Below are 21,519 nucleotides of genomic sequence, written 5' to 3'. Positions count from 1 at the left end.
CAGCATAATTATGTGGGAAACAGTATATGCTTTTAGTCACTATACTGAATCATGAGTACAACTTATTAAAATATCCCAACATGATATCGCAATGGTCCACATGGTGACGAAGCGCACTAAAAGGCTACTGTGTGTAAACGAAAAAATAGAAGAGTTGTGATGGATAACACCTTAGTGGTGCATTAACCCAAGGTAGGTTCGTTTTGCAACCATCTAGCGATCATTTGAGGGAAACCCCTGTGGAGTGGCTTGTCTTAACTATTTCTTCAGATTTATCGAACGCCGATCATCGACTTTCGCACGCTTAACGACTGAATAATTTTAAGCAATTTAGCAGGGGATTCAGTAAAGTGAAGGGTCGCAGGGCGAGGTGTTCAGAGTGAATGGTGAGCAAATTGACAAACGTTCAAAATGTAATCAATGCGAGATGCGTAAACCGAAACCGACACCATACCAATAACCCATACCATACAGTACCATACCTGCTGAGACTCTGCGATCGGGTAGATATATTGAATGAATCGGGTATGTGGAGCAGGCCACTTTTGACCAAGTTAAGTGCTCATTAATGCGTAACACGGAGATTGGCTTCAAAAGCCATGCACCGAATGCCTTTTAATTGTTATTAAATTACCTTTTGCCAGAGCCCACAGCGAGTTCACATGCCTGGACTGGACTGGAGTGAAGTGAATGTGAGGACCACACGGGAGTCACTCAATCGAATACACCCCATACTACACTGGGAAAATAAATGTGTAAGTAATTTGTGGATCAGACATTTGATAACATAAGTACTAACTTGAAAAAATCAAATTAAAACTGAGTGGTAAACTTTAAGATATATAACTACAAAATAATACAAACATAAACCTTAATCGATTATGAAAGTATTGAAATAGTAAAAAAATATATACTCGTAAATGGATGTGAACTTTATGTACTAGAGGATCCTTTAATTTTCCACAGTGCCTACTATCTGCGTATGTGTGCACAAATGATATTTAGCGATCTATTGTTGCGACGGGCTTTCGCCAAAGAAGACGATGATTTTGCATATTGTCGGGGGTTAGTGGCAAGTTCAATCAACTATAATGCGAAACCCAAGCCCAAGGCCCAGAAGCCCAAGCCAAGAAGCCCGCGGCCATTTCGCCAGCTACTGTTGGAGTAAAAAATAAAAATAAGCCAAGCAAATATATATATCGGGAAGTTAGAGTTACGTGGACTTGTAATGGGATAAAAATCGAAATCGAAAACCCAAATTATTGACACTTGAGGAGAGAAGGTCGACGCCTGTCTTCAACTCTTTTTCGTGCCCGAGCTACCGAAAAGTGTTCGTTAATGAAACTTAATTGATTCAATTCATTAATCATTAACCACGGCCCCCAGACAGCCAGAGGATGTGCTTACCCCTCTCTCTCTCTCTCTAGCGCAGTATCCCCGTCTCTTTCACCGTTTTCCATCCAGAGGGCGGGCGTTACTTCCGGTTGGCTTTAAGGGTTAAGCCCTTCAGATGACGCAGCTTGAAACAATTTTAAGATTATCCAGACTCCTATGAGACTTTCACTTAATGTTGGGGAGAAATGGGGGAGTAGTTGGGAAATAATCATCGATTCAAATGGGGAATCCGAGAAGCGGGCTGTTGGTCTCGGGTTACTAGGTCGTAAACTACAAACTATTCATATATCATCTTCCTAAAAGGCCAAATATTAAATAATGGTTAATGTTACAAAAAGCCACTTTATAAACACCCTTTCAAAGGAAAAATATATTGTAAAATAATTCTGATCATTGGAATATAACAAGTTTATTTTTAAGAACCTAAATAATTTTATTGGATTTAGTTCTACTTAATAATTACATGACCTACTAAAAGTCCAGAGGTGCTCAATCTCCCACAGATAGTGTATTCAATTATGCATATTTGATTTAAAATGTGCGCAGGCGCAGCTCGATGGAATGGAAAAGTGACAAATTTATGGATCGGCTGGGGCTTTCCACCTCTCTTTTTTTGTTTTGTTTTGACAATGAAAACTCTTCTCCTCCACTTTGATGTGCCAGCGATTGGCTAGCCCACTCGAAAATAGGTGTTAGTCGAGGAGCGGGCATTGTTTGTGGTTGTTAAATTTATGTTTGGCTCTTAGCTAAATTCAAATTCTATCGCTCAATTATGTTGAGATAAAAGGAAATTGCTGCGACATTAACACTTTCTTAATCTGATGTTCTGAATTTATGTGCGGCCATGGAATTTTGAGGCGGCGTCTGGTCTCGTACCGCCGAAAAAAAACGTAGGGAAACAGGGGAAAAGCAGAGCTCGTATGAATCTCAAGACCCGGCGACTTGTTCGATGTCGCTGCATTAATGCCACGCGCACACTAAGCGGGCCAAAGTCAAAGAAAATCAGTCGACCACGCTCTGTGTGTTGTGTGTGCTTGGGCTGTTTATTTTAAAATTTATTACCAAAATTATCGACTAAACGATGCAAGCAAAAACAATCGATAAAAGTGAATTCTTCGCTTGGGACCCCGAAAAAGGCGAGGATGGGGGAAAAACCTTTTAATTTGCTTGTAACAAAAATTTGTTATCTCCTAAACTGTGCCATAAAAAACGAGAACGAAAAAGGCCGCGGCCGCAGTACCGAACCCAGATCCATTTTAATATATCACACACAGGGACAGGGAGGCTGAAAACCAAAAAAAAAAAGCGGAAAAAAATGAAGAAAACTGAGTCCGAACTGGACTGAAAACTGGACGAGGCCATGGGCCACCAGACACATAGTCTGGAATTGGGTTCAGTTTTCAGTCTTCAGCTCTTCGGTGGTTTTGGGCTCTTGGGTTTTGGGCCTGGCTTTTCGTTTCAGGCTCTTAAAAGGTGTTGATGTTTAAGTTTAACATTGTTTCTCGTTATCGTTATAGTTTAGTGGCAGCGACAACAAAAGCGGTCCAAATAAAACCGAACAAACCAAAGGCGAAAAAAAAAAACACACACACATCCAGCTAACACCAAAAAGTAACCGAACTTGGCTAATTGATGCAACTTTTATGACGGCGAGCGGCTCCAGCGTTTCGGATTGGGATTGGTATTGGGATTCGGATTCGGGCTGGTATTTTTAGCTCACACGTTTACAACCCGGCGATAAGCATCAGCAATGCTTCAGATAACAGCAACAACGACTGGGACACACTATATACATATATATTCAGCTACGTATATGTATGTGTGGATGTGAATATACATATGTGCACTCCTATATAGTCCCTGGATCTCTGGACCGTGTGTTTGTATCTGGAGCAATCGCGTACAACTTTTACATTATGCACTTTTGAATACATCTTGTGCAGATAAGGCTCAAGTTCTGGACCTGGAACTAAAGTCGCTGGGACTCACTGGGTATCGCTGGGGCATGTCCATTTGTTGCGTAGAATATGAATATTACCTTGAAATTGAAGGATTCGAATTTTGGTGCATATAATATTCTTCTCTATTTATATTTTATATAATTATTGATATATTTTAGGAAACTTTAGTTAATTTATAAACAACTTTTTTTACGCGGATACTTTTATGTTTTTTATAGATCTTGCTTATCGACATTATTGCAACTCTAAACATTTGGAGTCATTCCAAGTGATCTCAGTTCCTTAATATATTTCTAAGGCGCTTTATTATTTTATGATGGGTATTCAGTCGACCCAAAGTCATTGGTCGTCCAGTTTCTGGGATTCCTGGGTTCTTGTCTCCGCTAAAATATATTCATCACCGACGAACTGATAGGAGGGCAGAGCTTTAATGAATGGCCACATGGAGAGTCCAGTTCCGCACCGGAGTCGAGATGAAATGAGTTGAGCTGAGTCGAAGGTAGGTAGGTGTGCTAATTGATGTGCCATCTCCCCATCGCCATCTGCATCTGCTCGAGGAAAGAGTGTTGGGGATGGAGAAGGAGGAGGATGGAGGATGGAGATGGATATGGAGATCGTGGTTGGAGGATGGTGGATGGAGGACTGATGACGGAGGACTGCAGACTGAGGACGAAGGAGGACTTTGGCGCACGTCATCCTGGTGGACGCGTGGGCTTATCGCGGTCCAAAGTTTTTGGGGCGTCATAAAGTTGCACGTTGTCAAGAGCCCGTGAGTCCGGAGAGCGTTGCCTTCGCTTTTTGAGCCTCTTTGAGCCATGTTAATGCATCAATCTGGCCAGGAAGAAAGGCAGAGAGGCCAGGAACTATTTGATTTATGTAGATGCCTGTAACCGAGGTTGAATGTGAGCTGAGGAATGCTGGATGTGTAACAAAGAGAGTGCCAAACGTCGAAGGGGGAAAAGGGAAAGACTTTTAAAAGGAATATCAATCGCATTTGTTTGCTACATTAAAACAAAGGGTCCAATACTTTCAATTCCATTCAACATAGAAGAGAAATCGTTTACATCAGACAGTTTGTTTAATGTTTCGCAACGTTTAGTATGCCTTTGTCCATTGTTGTTCTTAACTAAAATCAAATATTTATAAGAGCTGTCACCCGGCTAAATATAAAATTGAATCAAACAAATCATCCCACTCTACAAATAAAAAACCCTAAACTTGGCTTATAATCCAACTGCAGATACCAAAACAACGAAGCCATTCAAAAGTCGCTTAGTATATAGTATATGGCGGTGTTACCATGACAAAGAAGAAATCGTAAGAAAAATTGATTCGAACAATGCGCACACGAAATCTATAACCATAACCATATAAAATAACCGACAGACATGAGCACACAAAATATTTATGCAGCGAATACCGTACGAATGGCGAATATCGAATAATGAGATTCGAAAATAAATAATTTAGCACTTATCTTTAAGCAAAATGTTAACTTAATTAGATAATTACTTTAATGTCATTTTAAACAAAAACAAATGCGCTGTCGTCGCACTCCGTTTCGATATTCCAAAATCCGAGATTGGATCGGGGCATTAACGCACACACTCACCGTTTTTTGACTGAATGAACGCTGGAACAAAAGGAAGAGGTGGGGACATGGAGGAGGAGATGGAACCAAGATCGAACTGAATCGAATCGAATCGCATTCGAATCGAGTTGAAAACAAAACGTGTCGCCATCATCATCATCGCCGTCGTCCGTCGTCGTCGTTGCCGTCGCCGTTGTCTCCCCGAAACTTAATTAATGCACAATCTTTTATATTGTTGGAAATTGACTTAAATTATTTATTAGCGAATAAAATTAAAAACTTAACGCCATAAAAGTGTTAAAACCACTTAGCAAGCCATTTGCCAAAGCCACATCACATCCCCCCGCTGGGCATCCGAATCCCCACAACCACATCCACATCTACATCCAAATCCACATCCAATTCCGATTCCGATTCCACATCCACAATGCCCCCGAGTCGAGGGCAAAATCATTTATATGCGTAAAGCCTTTGTCAGAAATCGCTTCATTTGACAAAAATAAAACCCAAATAGAATTGACAGTGCGTACCGTTGGCATAAGGACTCAAGTCAAGCCATTCTCTGTATTTGTTTATAACTTTCTGAATACTGAGATGTGTACCACTTGATAAAATCAAAAATCATATTGGTACAAGAGTGTGTTTTTTAAAATGACTTCTAATAACTGAGCCTAAAAATATAAAAACCAAAAATTTATTTTTCCCAAACAATAATCATTCTAAACTATATCTCAAACCTTAAGTGCATCAAAATATTTGCAATGTCCATTAAGATAGTCCTGTCCTTATTGCCACGTAACGCACTGTCCACCTATTAGTACGTGCTGCTTTAGAAGTCTTCGATTTGAAGCGCAACTTGGATGTGTTTTAATAAATTAACCCCCGAGAGCAGTTCGGATCTTCGGATCTTTGGATCTGCGATCTTGGGCCACTTGACAAGTCAGCGCCCGATTGCTTCACCTTTAACGTTTTGCGTTTTGATTTTGTCATTTTTCTTGTTGATATAAATATGCCTGCGATTAGCATAAAAAAGCAGTTAACAATTTGTACAACATTTATCTAGTTTTTCATTTAGCTCTCTCGTCCCGCTCAATCGCGTATGGATTTTAAGTGGTCTTTTGTATAATGTGTAGGATATGAATGGCAGACCGTATATGTCTCTGTCTCCGAAGTCTGGGGTCTGGTCATGGGGCCAAGTTGGCTTTTTGGCCCGGATTAAGCCTGGTTCATTCATGCTTTGCAGGTGGATAGGTGGAATGTGCCGCTGACGGTCATAAACTTTCATTATTAAGACCGTTTTTGATCGCAACCGACTACGGGAACTTGACTTGCGGCCAAGGTTCGGTCTTGGAACTTGGTATGTGAATAGTGGTGACGAAAAGGAGAGCGAGCACCTAATAGGGCTTAAGTGGTGCAAATTAGAAATTCGCTCATAATAGATCGAGTTGGTAGAGATCGTAGACAGTGGGGCTTAATACGCTCTATAATAAGCGAAAAAACTTAAGTACCGCGAAATTACTAAATATGTTTTAAGACGAATTCCGCCACACAACTGAAAAATGCTCATATCCAACATTAATTGTTATCGGCTGCTTGTAATCAAATACGGGAATTGCTCCACAAGCAGCGTTCTGCAATTCATTTGGTAATTCGAAACGCTTACAAAGTTACGGGAGGCACAGTGGGAATTCTTTGCGGCAACTGAAAAGTACATCAAAATAGTAATCAAAAGTAATTTGCAACAGCAACAGCAAACAGAAATGGGCGACAGGCGGCCACTTGAGTCCTTTTATGAACAGGGGTCCTGAACACACCGTATACCATACCATAGCATATAGACCGTATGCCACAGGACGACGGGGTGCTCGTCCTTCCAATTCCACTTCCACTTGGTTTACCGCGCGCATCAACACCCTCGGCTAATTGATGACAAATTATTATGAGCTGCCGCCTCGCACCCAAAGCCAATTTTGATGAATGGAAATGGAAATGGAAATGAAAATGGAAATGGGAATGGATGTGCATGTGGAAATCGACTGGCAAATGGAAATGGAAAATGAAAAGTCCGTATGCCAACTGACGCGCCTGACAACTGTCAAATTAGCAAATGAGCAAAGCGAGCTGCCTCACAACAATGGCAAATTAAGGCCAGGAATTACCATTTTGCATACATACAATACCAAAGCCAAGGACGAACAAAGGACAAGCGGGGGTTGATCGAGGGGTTCTCGAGTGCCAACAACGGTAATTCAGGGGGATTAGGGGGCACTTTTGTTCGATTTGGCATCGAAATCCACTTAACACAAGCTGACACCCAGTTGCATTACTACGCATTCGTATGTTAATTGAAATTAAATTTATCAGAGAATTAACAAGTAAAGTATTTCGTTTTACCCCCCGCCAACAACAAATATGTTAAAAATAACTACATTTTCGTAGTTCTTTAAATTTATTTATTGGTTATTAGTTTATGTTGGGTATGTTTTAATATATATTTTTAATAAAGATCTATAGATTCATTTCTTAAATGACTTCAGCTTTAAGCAAAATGGTTCATCAAATACTTTTTGCCTTAGTTTTTGCTATAAGCTGCATTTTTTAGACATACCAATAAATACTTTACATTTAAAACTAATTTGTGAAATCCCATCTATTATACAAACAATATTGAGAATTAAAATAACATGAAAGGCTCTGCACCGTTCTCCATTCGCCCCTCCCCGCCGATCGATCAACCCTCAACGGTCCTTTTTGCCTTTGGCCTTCTGCGTGCCGACTTATTGGGCCTGCTGTTGCCTTTTCTGTTGTAGTTGTGTTGTATTTTTTTTTATTCCTGGGCCTTGACTTGGCACAATTGTATCCGTAAATTGGCTCAACTCGAGTCGAAGTCGATGCCGTAATTGGATACCGATGTGGCAACTGTTTGCTTTCCGCGGCCTTTGTTTTCCGCACAGCTTGAGGTCCATTCAGGACTCTTTTTGACCGACTGACTGAGTGAATGACAGGCGGCAGGACTTGCTTTTAGTTTTGTGCACCATTTACCATTTACGATTTACGATTTACGATTTACATGACCGCGGGCGCAGTTTAGTCACACTTCAGTTGCCCCCCCCCAAAAAGTAATGAAAGCCAAATACAAAAGTAGGCGCTCGCATTCTTTTTTGGCCACGTGCCGCACTCTCGACCTGGCCAAACAAAAGCTTGACTTTTGGCGCCTTTCCAGCTTGTATTACCCAAATACAGACACATATCCTGGGACCACACACAAGCTCGGCTAACGGCACTTGGCCACAAAAAAGTGCACAGTACATAATATCAAAGCTCCGGGAAAGTATCGGCTTACTGCCATATCACATCGCCACGTATGGGATCGCCTTTTCAGCCATCATCATCGCATCATCATCATCGTCGCCGCCGCTCGGCTGTGAGAACCTTTTGACATTGGCGTGTGCCCCACGAAGGCGAGGGAATCAAGTTTTGATTTTGGATACCCTACGGAGGGGTATGTTAAGCTGGGGATTGCAGAGATGTTAATCCAAACGCAAGAGACCTGATTTAAATGGATAAACTAGGAAGTTCATGACTTATACAAGCTCGCCTTGAGCTCGAACATGGAAGTTGTTCATTTAGTGGGTAGGTAAACCGTGTTATAAATGCATACTCTATATTATCTTTAGGCAAATGATTTTCCAGGATACCCGCCTGGTTCGGATGATCCTGGATCTAGGCTTCGTAAATTTCATGCACAGACTGATGATTGCCTTTTGCAGTTTGCACAGTTAGAATTGATTGAAAAACCGAAAACCGAAAACCGCAAATGCAATTGCAGAGCGAATTGCAAATCGAACGCATGCAAATTGGGCCGGCGGCTTCAGTTGGCATCGGTTTTTCAGTGGCAGGTTCAAAACCAGTAGCCGCCAGTGGGTCCATGTTCGTATTTGAGGTCCAGATTCCAGATGCCCCATCCATCCAAAGGAACTTTAGAGCAGCTCCAGAGGGCAGTGCGGCAAATTGGCAGCGTTTAACTGGCGGCGACGACCGACAAATCGATTTTTCTGATCCCTGGCGCCACATAGCCCATTCACAGTAATTTAAAGGCATCGGGATCCGCTGGAGGAATATATACTCTCGTATCTCGGCATTGACATAACCTTGCATCGCCTGACTTGCCCCTTTGACCGAACATAAATCTCCGTTGACTTCCTGACCTCCGCCATCTAATTCGATAAACACACGCATTTAAGCGCACAAATTTATTGATAACGGAAGCTCCCAAAATCTCATTCCCTTCAACCCCCCGGGTGACTCCATGTGGGTACATGCAGAGAAATATTTGGTATACTTATATCTTAACAGGAATACAGAGCCTAAAACTATATAAAATGTAAAATAAGATGGTACACAAATAATATTATACGTTTTAAATTATGTTAATGATATTCAAAGACAGCGTGTGCTTAAAGGAACAAATAAACTCTTTTCATTTACTTTTCTATTATATTACAAGATTAAAAATATTGAAATAATATTTTATCACAATAATGATAATAAGGAATAAAATATTTGATTTATTTATTAATTTAATTGATTTAATTATAATAGTATATGGTTTAGCTGACTGTGGGCATTACGTACCATTTTCTCATCGATTTGGTGTTCGCTTTGTGCACGACAAATCGCCTGTGTAATGAAGCAGCATCGCCTGCTCCATCCTGAATGCCAACATCCTGGCATCCTCACATCCTGACATCATCCTGGCATCCTGTGACAAATTAGCCTCACAAAGAAGTCGTTGGAGGATGGCATGGGATAAAAAGCGGGCGAACTTAAGGCGCACCCTGGCCAGAAAGTTGTCAATTAACTGGAGAAGAATGGGGTGGCTGGGTGGATCAGTGGTGCGGTGGTGCGGTGGCAAGGACGACGGCAAACGCATTGCAATTGCTTCCGGTGTGAAAGCACTTTGTTAGCTCGAATGCACAAAAGACACAAATTTGCCAAACTCGCCTGAATGCGACAAATGGCATTGCACAATGGAGGCAATCGTGGAAACGAGTGATAAAATCAAACAGGCCCATTTAAATTCATGATATTCCGATATCTTCCTAATATTGTATAGACTACATTAACCCTAAATATAAATAAATATCCAACGAATTGGATAACCATTTAAATTGATGTTATTCTGATTTCCACAACTACATTGTTGTGAGGAAATGGGGCGAAAATCTGAGAACCATAAAAACGTCATTTTTGCATACCCAAGATGCACATAAACATTCATTTTGAGCGGAACTTAATATGGTACATTTACAATCTTCTAGTGTATTCTAATCTAATAATTCACCACCGAATATAATATTAGTTATATTATTAGCACATAAGGCCTCATTTTTAATCTTTTAAAATGCCATAACTTAACCCAAATAAACCCAAGTGATACTTTCAATATTTGTATTAGCGAAGTCAACTCCATTTGCGGGATTAGCTTGGGAAAGTTTGGAGCCACTTTGTTTGCCCAATCAACTGTGAGATGACAACAAAAATATGCAAATAACCACCATCATTAGATTGTGTACATAGGTATAGCCTCCCACTGGCCCAAAAGTCCTGGCCCCGCGTTCTCAGTGAAAACTTTCGCACGGTCTGACGATTTGACGGGCCACTCATAAATTTATAAGTACTCGCACTCGAACTCGAGCTCGTATCGTCGCTCTCGGGGCACTCATAAAAATTTTAAATCGATGCGAAAAAACCAAATTGTATTCAAACCGCAACGGCGTATAATCAATTTGTTACAGAGGCGTTATGCAGACGTTTCTACGCACAAATCCAAAATCCGAAATCAAAAAAATACCCCATCGACACTTGACTTGGATGACGACGCAGCCACTTCACGCAGAGTTCCAAAGTCGAAATTGATGCCAGTTTGCTTGAGAATCCGGATCAGTATCCGAATGAGAATGATGATGAGGGCTCAGTTTGTGACTTGGGAAGGAGCAGGGATACTTGGCCAGGGGTTGTGTGTGTGTGCCACTCGAAGGCAGCGCAAATTGAATTCGCTTAGCCACAACCCCATAAATTAAAACATTAACCAAGGCGGCGCTGTGCAGAAATTGAAATTGTCATAAAAGTAGCGAAAATGGCAAGCGGCATGTAAACAGCCAAAACAAACAGCAACGGGGTAGGTCCTTGCACCAGTTAGAGATGGCAGTTAGATCGGGCTATCAAGGATATCGTTCGATTTGGGTTTTTTTTTTTTTTAATTTAGTGGGATAATGCAAATGTATAGATCACGCTAAGAGGTAGCTTGTAGATTTACAATTGTTAATTAAAGAACCTAATTAAAAAGCTAGTGCAACTTGACTCTTAATTATTCTCTCCAATAGCTTGTAAACATATTTTCAACATTTATTAACAAATCAAATATTAATTTTGTAGCTAGTCATATTTTTTCCCTTGCAATGTATAACCAAAAAAATTGGATAACCATGAACTCGAAAAAATCTAGTAAATCAAACCCTTTAACCCACTGCAGTTAACTGCAGTTAACCCAAGAGCGCCTCACGTTGCCACCTCTATGGTGCTGATTTCCATTCAGGGTGGAAATCCCTTCCGTTCCCGGCAAGTCAATTAGAAACGTTTCGACACTCGAGCGGCGAGCGGCGTCTTTGCGGAATCGGAAGCGGAATTGCGATTGGCGATGGGGTGGGGCTCACTTCTTGGCAGGATGAGGACCAGGACCCTTGGCAAATGTTAACAATTTCTAAGTGAGCAGTTTAGTGGCCGCTTCCCAGGCCAAAATGCAACAGTTCCTCGAGTGGCCCTATCGAGTTGCGATTTGCGCTCGAACCCTTGAGATTTCGACTGCGACTTTGCGGCTCGTGTGTCAGCTCGCATTAGGCTCAGGATCGCAGAAAGGTCCTTCAGCCGTCGACGAGTCCTTCAGTCCTGTGCAAGACAAAGACCAATTCTGGATTGCTCTTTTTTTTCTTCGCTTTATTATTACTACACACAATAGACGTCTTAGGACTAGGCACAAAAAAAAATTGTAAAAAAAAAAATACTATATTGTTTGGAAAAAAAATCGTGTTGCTTATGTTGTTGGTCTGCTGCGTATGTACAAAAATCATTTACAAAAATTTACAAAATTGCATCTATAGCTAGGTTTAATTAAATATAGAAAAAAAAAAAGATTTATATTTAGATTTGTTTTTTGTTCACAATTACTTGGGGGTTATTCTTGGAAACAGATGAACATGGGGAGTGTCTAATACTGTTACATTTTGGGTTATTCTATGTTAATCTTTTCGTGGAATTTATACAAATTTTATTTAGTTTACCACACACATCTTTTCAAATACATTTTCAGTGGCAGTACAGACATGATTTTTAGTGTTTTTTTTTAGCAAGCACGTCTTATCTACAGCTGTGTCAAAAATATTGGTAACTATAGTGGAACATTTTATAAGTAATGGATTTTTGATTGGTCGTTAAAGTTGTATTTATTTATAGTGTTAATTTATTTGTAGTCTTGCTGGCATTTTGAATGAGGGAAAAATGTTTTCACATAATATCTTAAAACGTTTGCAATTCTTGAGAAACCACATAGATATATTTTAAAACCTTTACTTTTAACGCAGCTGTATATGCTTAAAAATCGTATCTATGCCTATGTGTATTTAAATTTTATGTTGCACTTTAAAATTTAAAAAAAAAAATGTGTTCCAAATTTTTTTTGAAAAGATGTTCACCATATTTCATAGTTCTCAAATACACACCACCCACTTGCTTATTTCTTTAGACATTGTTGTGAGATCGAACCATGAGGAGGGTTGAATTCTCTCGGAGATTCTCAGACCTCCAGGGCCAGTTCCTCCTCATCATCCTCGTCCCGCTCTCGTTCCCTTTCGCGCTCCCGCTCGATGTCTCGCTCCTCGTCCCGCTCCCTGTCCTCCTCCTCGTTGATGCGCTCCCGATGCGGCGGGCTACCCGGATTCAGGGGCGGACTGGGCGTGATTAGACGCTGGCGACTGCTGCTGCTGGTCCGCTCGCAGTCCGCTTCGCTATTGGCGCTCTGGCTGGTCGCTGGGGAGCGGGAAGCTGCTGGCGGCTGTTGCTGCTGCTGTTGGGCACCGGCGGATGCGGCCGCTGCCGCAGCAGCGGCATAGTAGCCGCTGAGCATGGGTGCTGCGCCGGGTGGCGGGGGAGCGGGCATGCCCGGTAGCGACATGCCCGGCGGTATGCTTGATTGATACATGCGGTACGAGGCGGGAAGCGAAGGCTTTTGCATGGCCGCTGCAGCGGCTGCCTGGCGGTAATAGATATCGATCGCGGAGGGCGTGGCCCCGTGGGGCGATTGGGCGGCAGCGGCGGCCGCGTATGGCCAGGCGCTCAAATAGGGCGTGGCACCGCCGTAAAGCCGCTGGAAGGCCGCATAGTTTCCAGCCTCGGCCAGCAGTTCCAAGCCAACCGCCGTCTGACGCTTCCATTTGGTTCTGCAATTAAAACAAAAAAAAACAAATATAAATTAAGCATTTGGAATATTATATAATTTTTAAAATAATCTTGATGAACGTAACAAGCATTAATTCAGTAAAATATCATTTCCTAAATCTTTAAAGGCCCATTTATTTTTTAAACATTTTTTTGAAACGAATGCAATATGCAGTGAAAGCCATCGAGTCCTCATCTTCATCCTCGTCCTCTCGATTAATCATGGCATAGTAATGCCTAGTCATTCGAGTCCTCTTAACCCAAAATATCCCGCCGTGCGGCCTGGAGGATTCCGCCCCGACTGTTTATATTTCGCACTTAATTGTTTTGTCATTAATCTTGTGCCAGCCCACCAAAAAAAAAAAAGGAAATTGGAAATACAGCTAGCCGAAAACTGAAAACCGAAAACTCAGGCCTAATTGGCAGCGACCCGCCCTTCTTTTTTGGCAAATCCTTTAATTGTTCAAGGCGCCAGAACTTCGACCAAAACTAGAACTAGAACCAGGTCGGGATCGTTTATTTTTTTACAATTTTTGCCCATTCATCGTAATATCCTTACGAACAGCAGCTGTGAAGTGTTTCGGCCTAATGGGATATATCATGAGTTGACTTTGGACGAGGTTATGACAGCCTAAGGTTTTTGTTTGTTTTTCCGAATGTTTATTGAATTTCTGACTGCCTTTTGGAAGGGAAATTGGATTAGGAAATATAAGATAAATTCTTATCTTCGTTGTTTAACCAAGGCGAAATTAGGTAGTTTGAACCCCTTCAATGTGTAAGTAGTGCAAATTCGATTTGCATAAATATTTTTACGAAATATCATATAAGCGTAGTAAATTATAAATGCACTATACGCTTGCACAAAATCAACTTAACTTCACTTTGCTTGAGAAACTAAATTATGCCCTCAGATATATGTACCGTGCTACAATATTTTCACATCTAAAAATACATGAACATGAAAAATGTATAAAAAAATAAAAAAAGGCCCGCAACCCCCTTGGAGAATTCACACAGCCATCAGTCATATCCGGTTGCGTTTTGCGCCGTCAGCTACGCAAGATGTTGGTCTGCTGCTCCTCATCTCCCATCTCCTATCTCCCACTCCCAGTCCACAATTCACAATTCCCAATTGTTGTGGTAAGCATTCTGTGCTCGAAATTGTGACAAGTCATTGGGCAATAATTAAAAACGAAAATAAAACGCGATCGAACGTAATAAGGCGGCAATCGAAACGAAAGACTTAGGCAACAAACTTGCACTGAGAAAAATACGCAAAAACCAGACGCCTCATTTGCCAAAGAGAATTTTTCGTTTAACGACTCACAACGCAAAATGAAGCAAATTAAGCAATCAGCATAAAAAAAACACTGCCAACGATAAGGTGATGAATGCTGAAGAGCAAAAAAAAAGAAGAGGAAAAGCAGCCGTTAAGAGGAATTTTATTGGAAAACTGCGCGAAGAAATGGGCGCAACGCATTAAAGGCGCTGATTACCGAACACTCAGAGAGCCCCCGTAAAAAACCCCCCTCTGCAGTCACCATTAAACCACAAAGCGTGCCGCTCACCTGCGATTCTGGTACCAGGTCTTCACCTGGCAGTCGCTCAGCTCCAGCTTGTTGGCCAGCTCCATGCGATCCTGCACGCTGAGGTACTTCTGCCGCTCGAAGGACTTCTCCAGCGTCTGCAGCTGGTGATCCGTGAAGGCGGTACGCGCCTTTCGCTGCTTCTTGCTGAGGCTCAGGCTCAAGTGCGACGAGGAGTCGCCGTTTGCCGAGCTGCCGTTTTTCATACTGTCATCTCCATCGTCGTCTTTGCCACCTGCGAATATATGGAATTAAGATACATATTAAAAATTATATTTAACCAAGATAATAGACTAAACCTTTAGAAATATCCATATTTAAGTACAATAACAGTTTCCCCTTCTAATTCGAATATTGAATGTTTTTGCTTAGTGGACTACGTTTGAAGAAACGACAAGATATCTATTGCTCCGAGACCCCTTTTTTCTTTAGACGTATCCCCCTGACATCACTCATATATTTGCAATTTTCTGCAACATTTACGCGCTTTTTCGCTCATTTATGGCCGGCCAACATGCAACAAGACCAACTGCAGCAACAGTTGCAACTTTGCAGCAGAACCAGCAACATCAGCAACTGCTGCATGTGCATGTTCCTGGTGCAACATTGTTGTTGGTTCTGCTGCTGTTGCTGCTGTTGCTGCTGTCTTCTGCTAATTTGCAATTAAACAGTTTATGAGCACAAATTACAACAACAACAAACAATTATCAGCATTACTTTGATGGATATGCACAGTGAAGCTCGCCGCTAAGGGACGGCGATCAGAGTGCGACCCCGACCTGTACTTATATACATATATGTAAGTCGCTTAATGAAGTGGCAAGCCTGTAAAATTTTTATTTTCTCTAAATTGTTTTTCCACTTATCGTTACTAACAATCATTTTTAGTAAGTATGTTAATTTTGCAACAGGAAAAAATATAAACAAATATTTAAAAATATTACGGCGCACTTTGTTACCTTCTAATTTAACAGTAGAAGAACAAATGTTTGTAAATTGTTTAAGTTAATGTAAAAATATATACAATTCGCAAACTTTATTATTTTTGAGTATTTAACTTAGTGTGGTAGGCCAAAAAATTCTTTCCGTGCTTTTGAAAATCACTTGAGCTTGAAAATCTATCAGAAATCTGTTTTACTTTGTTGAATGCTTCACTAATAACGGAGGCACTTTCTGTAGCCGACCACGCCCCCATCTTCCGCCTTCTGGCTTCCTCTTTCTCCTGTGGCAACTCCCACTCCTCGCCCCCCCCCTCCCCTTCTTTTTTTAATGCATTAACAACCGTTCCCCAAAGAAGTTTGACTTTCGAAGCATTTCCGCAATTTCTGTTCCACACTTGCAGAGCTTGTAGTGCTCCCTCTTTCTGCCGCCAGTCGCCCCCTCTCTTTCACTCGTTCACTGAGTCTTTCTGCCCCTGTTTTCAGATGGTAAGCCCCCCCCCCCCTTTGCAGTTTTTACATTCGCATTTGTAATTAAGTGCTTGTGGCTAAACTGTATTAAACATGCTTAAGTGTGCAGCTCCTATTGCCCCCTCTCTTTTGCTCCTTCTCCTTCTTTTCTTATTTTAGTTGTTGCTGCTGCTTTTTGTGTTTGCATTTTAATTGCGCAAGCGGCAGTAACCATGGGAAGAAGAAGCAGCCGTAACACATTTGCAATTGGCCTTTTTGCATTTTAATTAAAGAATATAAGCAATGTTCTTCTTCCAGACCTTCTTAGTCCATTCCACTTCCACACACCCCCCCCTCCTGCCGACCCCTCTTCCCCTCTGTTTTAGCTAAACGTTTATCAACATTTTGATAATGTTGGCGTTTAGTGCAGTCTAGTAACAGCAGCAACAACAGCAACAAAAGAAAACGTTGCAAGTGCAGCAGCAACATGAGAAGCGAGTGGTCTTACATAACGGTGGTTAGCTTTTCGTGTTACCTGCATTATAATTTGTAATTATTATTGTGGCTGTTGGGTCTGCGATTTAACATTTCCTTCACGGAAAACGGCTGGAAAATGATGTTGGAAAATCAACAACGAAGCCTTTACTGCTCTACAATTAACTATGAGAACCTTGTACTTAAAGCCGTTAATAATCATAGCTCGTTCTTAAAAGCAGTTTTTCTAATTTCACCAAGCCATCAAACGTTAAAGCTCTCATTATTTACCCATGAAACACGTCGGTAAGGGCATATGCCATATCAATCAAAACTTAAATAATATAAATAAGAAGCAGCGCCGAAAAGAAGCCGAAGCAGACTGCAAAATAGAAACAAAAGACTTGGGCAACGAACTTGATTCGCTTTTGCGCTTTTTGTGGCGCACGTGAATTTTTCGTGGATATCCATTAAACATTTTGTGGATTAAGTGGATGAGCTTCGTCTGCCCTGTTTTGAGCCATATACACCGCATATGAATACGTGATCTTGGAAGCCAAAGCAAAAGTCTGGCATTCCTGAAATGCCAAAATATGTGAAAGACGATGCCCGAAAATATCAATTTCAATATTGAAACTTTTTTCGTCTTTTCTTTTTTTTTTTAGCACTCGATGGAGGCATTGAAGTGGCAAGAGTTACCCCGTCCACCATCCAGACTCACCGATAATTTTTCGATATCCCCCCTTTTTTCGATCAGTGTACGGTTCGCTGGGCAGAGAACAAGCTTTTGGGTCAATTTCAAACGCGGTGCGAAGCAAGGATCGTCGTTTGAGCCTCGTAAAAAACGCCAAGGTGGGTAAAAAAGGATAAAAGAAGAGAAAGATCAAGAAAGAGGTGAGCAAAGACGAGGAGAAGGAGGAGGCGCACGAATGAGCAACAACTGTCGCTCGCACGCGTCTCAAGTGACACGCGAGTACTGAGTACATTAACATATCCCTCTCTTTCGCTGCACATCGAGCTATTTCTTTCTATTCCATTTTTAAACTAAAGTCTTGGGACAAAATAACTGCTTTGTAAATTTTTTTTTTTTTTTTTTGAGGATAATATGTCCACCGTTAACCTAATATTTTATAAGCTTTCTGATTTTTAAATAACGTCATCGAAATGTTATATTTTGAGAATAGCCTTCCTTGTATAACTCTTTTTTTTATTTTTCTCAGCGTGGGTTCTTCATAAGAGAGCGAGAGAGAAAGCGAGAATGCCAATGGGTGTTTTTTTTTTTTTTGTAGAGGAGACTGTGTGTGGGTTGTCCGGCTGCCCAGCCAGCAGATTAAATTAAATTTTGATTTTGATTTCTTCAGTTTCATTTGTGTTTTTATTTATCTGCGTGTGTGTGGCACGGCCTGGCTTGTGGCTCAAGTCAAGGCAATTTCGGTTTGGAAAAATGACAGCGGGAAGTCAAAACAGAAGGGGGTCACTTGGAGGGAGAAATCTCCGCTTTTGGTTATAGTTTAATTTGGTAATTGATTTTGGCACAAGTCAAAAAACACATATAAATGTGAAAATTGTCCATGAAATTGGGGAAGCTTTGATTGAAACAAAATTGCTTAGGGGCTTATAATTTCTCGTTAACAAAAAAAAAACTGAATTGAGACCGGGCAATTATTAAAATAACTAAAATTACTCGGCATTTTAGTTATCCAAAAATAGTGGAAACTCATTTTTATCATCCTTTGGGATTTCGTAAAAAATCTATAATAAAAACACACACACATCTTTTGTAGCAAACTCAACATTCTGACCTTTTGTTCTGATTTCCATGCTCTTTCAAATACATACATATATATTTGTGCACGTTCTCGGCCTTTCTAAATTATATTACTGCAAATCAATTGCAAACGCACGATTACGGCTATTTAATAGTAATTTGTTATAATTTGCATATCGTTTAAAAGCACTTAACGAGAGGAAAAAAGCAAAACTAAAGCTAGGCAACAAAATCAATTAGATTGTTGCATGCAAAACAAGGTTGACGGCACGCGGGGGGCGTGGCAGTCAAGGGTATTCTGTTGACAGTTTTGACTGGGAAATATGTTGAAAATAAGCGAACACTTGGCTAATCTGGCCAATAAGTTGAGGGGGGGGGGGGGGGATTGAAAAGGAAAAAACAGAAAGAGAGACATATACAGGTAGAGGAAGAAAGAGAGAGTGAGAGACAAAACCTAAGACACCTGCCTCAGACTCGAACTCACCTGTATTTTTCGAGTCTTCGCCTATCAAGCCAGCATTTTCCCCGTTCGAGCCGCACAATTTACGGTGGTTGTTGGTGCGGTTGTTGTTGGCCGTTATCTATTAGCCAACAGCCACAACAAAAACGACAAAGACAACAGGAAAAACAACCACGCTTAGCACTCAATATATGATATATCCCGGTCGCGGGGAAAATCGTAAATTTAAAGTGGTGCGAACTCAGGGGTCAGATGGATAGGTGTAAATTGGTTTCGAGATCCCCTTCAGTGTATAAACAAAAGTCCACCGTTTGGGTTTCAAATTAATACCAACCGAATCAAATTTATCAGCTAACATTTATTGGTGTGCATACTATGAAATAATTTCTATTCTCTATAGCCATAAAAGCCCTTTTCGTTTAATAAAATAGCTAATACAGCTGAACTTTGGTAAAGTTTATAAATAGAACTGGTTTTAATGGCAATTTGTATACTATAATTACTAGCTTCCTTTATTTCCTTTAATATTCTATGCAAATTTACTAGAGCTTAAATACATATATATTAGCTAGATTTTGATTGCTTTTAATTTGTACGTCAGGAACACGTATAAAAAAGCCTTGATTGGTATTTTGAAACATTTATATCTCGCATTATATCTTGTCTTTCTTTTTTCTTGCTATTTTGAATATCAGTTGTTCATTAGATTTCACTTTCCCATCCAGTCCAGTCCCTGAAATATCACAAATATCATATTGCTATATATATATATATATATATTCTCTATATGTATCCCCGCTTTGCTCTTCTCATATTACTTGATATTGCAATAAAGTGTCTATATACATATACATATATTCCGCACTTGGTGCTATTCTTCAAGATCCATCTGAATCTGTATGTCTGTCTCATGAACTAGTCTCTTCCTTTAGTTAGCAACTTAATTATTTCTGCTATATATATATATATATACTTTATATATTCCCGATGTAGCCTTATCCTTGAAATACAGCTTAAACCATATTGCTATACAGATTCATTGTATGTTTATGATATATGATCAGCGACTTACCGCAATCATCGCTGTCGCTGTCGTCGATTGTGCTGGCTTGATCGCCGCTAATGCTGCTGCCGGGTCCTCCGAGCAACATGTTGCCGTTGCCACTGCCATTGTTGTTGTTGCTGCTGCTGCTGTTGCCGCTGATGATGTTGCTGTTGGCACTAGCACTGTTGTTGTTGTTGTTGTTGTTGTTACTGGCACTGCTGCTGTTGTTGTTATTGTTGTTGTTATTGCCACCGTTACCGCCCAATTGTTGCAGCATCAGCGGTGACCGGGATCGCTCATCGTGCATGGGATGATGCAGATGCGGATGGTGCTGCTGGTGGCTCAGGTGGCTTAAGTGGCTCAAGTGCTGGGCAGGATCACCGGTCAGCCCGTGGCCATGCCGATGCAGTGCCTCCAATCGTTCCCTCTCAAGCTGCAGATGATGCGGGTGGGGATGTTGCTGTTGCTGCTGTTGCTGTTGCTGCTGCTGCAGCACGGCGTAGTGGGCGGGCGGAAAGTGGGCGAGCAGATGGGGCGGCATGGGGTGGTGGGCATAGGGATTGTTGCCAGGCGGCGAATGTCTCTCCCTATAGTGTTCCCGCTCCCGCTCCCTCTCCCTTTCCCGTTCAAAGCGCAGCAACTGCTGCTGTTGCACGATGTACTGTTGCAGGGCAGCCTGCTGATGTTGCTGCTGCTGCTGCTGCTGCTGGTGATGATGGTGTTGTTGCTGCTGCTGGTGATGGTGGTGATGCTGGGCGACCAGCGATTGCTCCCGCTCCGAGTCCGTCGGACTGCCACGCCCACCGCCGGAAGAGGCGGCTGCCAAGGCGGCCGCCGCTGCTGCTGCCGCCGCCGATGCGGCCGCGGCTCCTGCCAAAATATCGGTGATCATAAAGCGGGATCGCGTCGCCGTTGTGGCCGTGGCTGTCGTCGTGTTGCTGCCGACGGCCGGGGAAGCTGGACGCGGCATACCGCCGCCGACGGCAGCGGGATGATGAGCGGTGGCACTCGGTGCACTGCCAACGGGAGCTGCCGTTGTTGCGGACATTTCCGGTGGCATTGTGGTCATGTGTGGTTAGCCGACGACTCCGCTGCTGCACCTGCACTTTGCACCGAAAAAAAACAAACAGCTATGTATGTATGTATGGGTGACGCGAGTTTTTAGCACTTCTTCAGTTAATTGTTGGTAGCTGCTCGCACTTATTTCTTAAACTTGACAAGTTCTTGAACTCCGCTTTCGATTGCTCTTGCGTTGGTTAATGTTTTCTTGGCCCAACTGGGTTTTTAACGCAAATGTCGCTGAGGTGCGCACACTTTGTGATGTTCAATAGCGGAGCAACAACCGCTCGCCTTTGGCT

At 41.7% G+C, this 21,519-nt stretch overlaps 1 protein-coding gene across 2 annotated transcripts; it reads right to left on the bottom strand.

Moving 5' to 3' along the window:
• Positions 1-11,924: 11,924 nt before the first annotated feature.
• On the bottom strand, positions 11,925-21,519 carry B-H2 (BarH2). 2 transcript variants are annotated; one of them, NM_001272712.1, is made up of 4 exons: positions 20,189-21,519; positions 15,326-15,365; positions 15,009-15,261; positions 11,925-13,442 (listed from the first exon to the last, which is right to left on the bottom strand). In NM_001272712.1, exons 2-4 carry the CDS (start codon positions 15,339-15,341, stop codon positions 12,800-12,802), a joined length of 912 nt encoding a protein of 303 aa, NP_001259641.1. In that variant the 5' UTR covers positions 15,342-15,365; positions 20,189-21,519; the 3' UTR covers positions 11,925-12,799. The 2 variants fall into 2 exon arrangements, with proteins under 2 accessions (NP_001259641.1, NP_523386.1); NM_078662.3 differs by lacking the exon at positions 15,326-15,365.

Source organism: Drosophila melanogaster, chromosome X (genome assembly GCF_000001215.4).
Source record: "Drosophila melanogaster chromosome X".
NCBI lineage: Eukaryota > Metazoa > Arthropoda > Insecta > Diptera > Drosophilidae > Drosophila > Drosophila melanogaster.
Note: the sequence above shows the minus strand (reverse complement) of the source record. Positions and strands in the feature narration are given on the sequence as shown.

Excerpts from the sequence above, each read along its gene's own strand:
- B-H2 (NM_078662.3), bottom strand. The coding sequence starts at position 21,230 with ATGACCACAATGCCACCGGAAATGTCCGCAACAACGGCAGCTCCCGTT. Across the intron at positions 15,262-20,188 it reads CAGCGACAGCGATGATTGCG|GTGGCAAAGACGACGATGGA; the intron begins GTAAGTCGCTGA and ends ATATATTCGCAG. Across the intron at positions 13,443-15,008 it reads ACCTGGTACCAGAATCGCAG|AACCAAATGGAAGCGTCAGA; the intron begins GTGAGCGGCACG and ends TTTTAATTGCAG.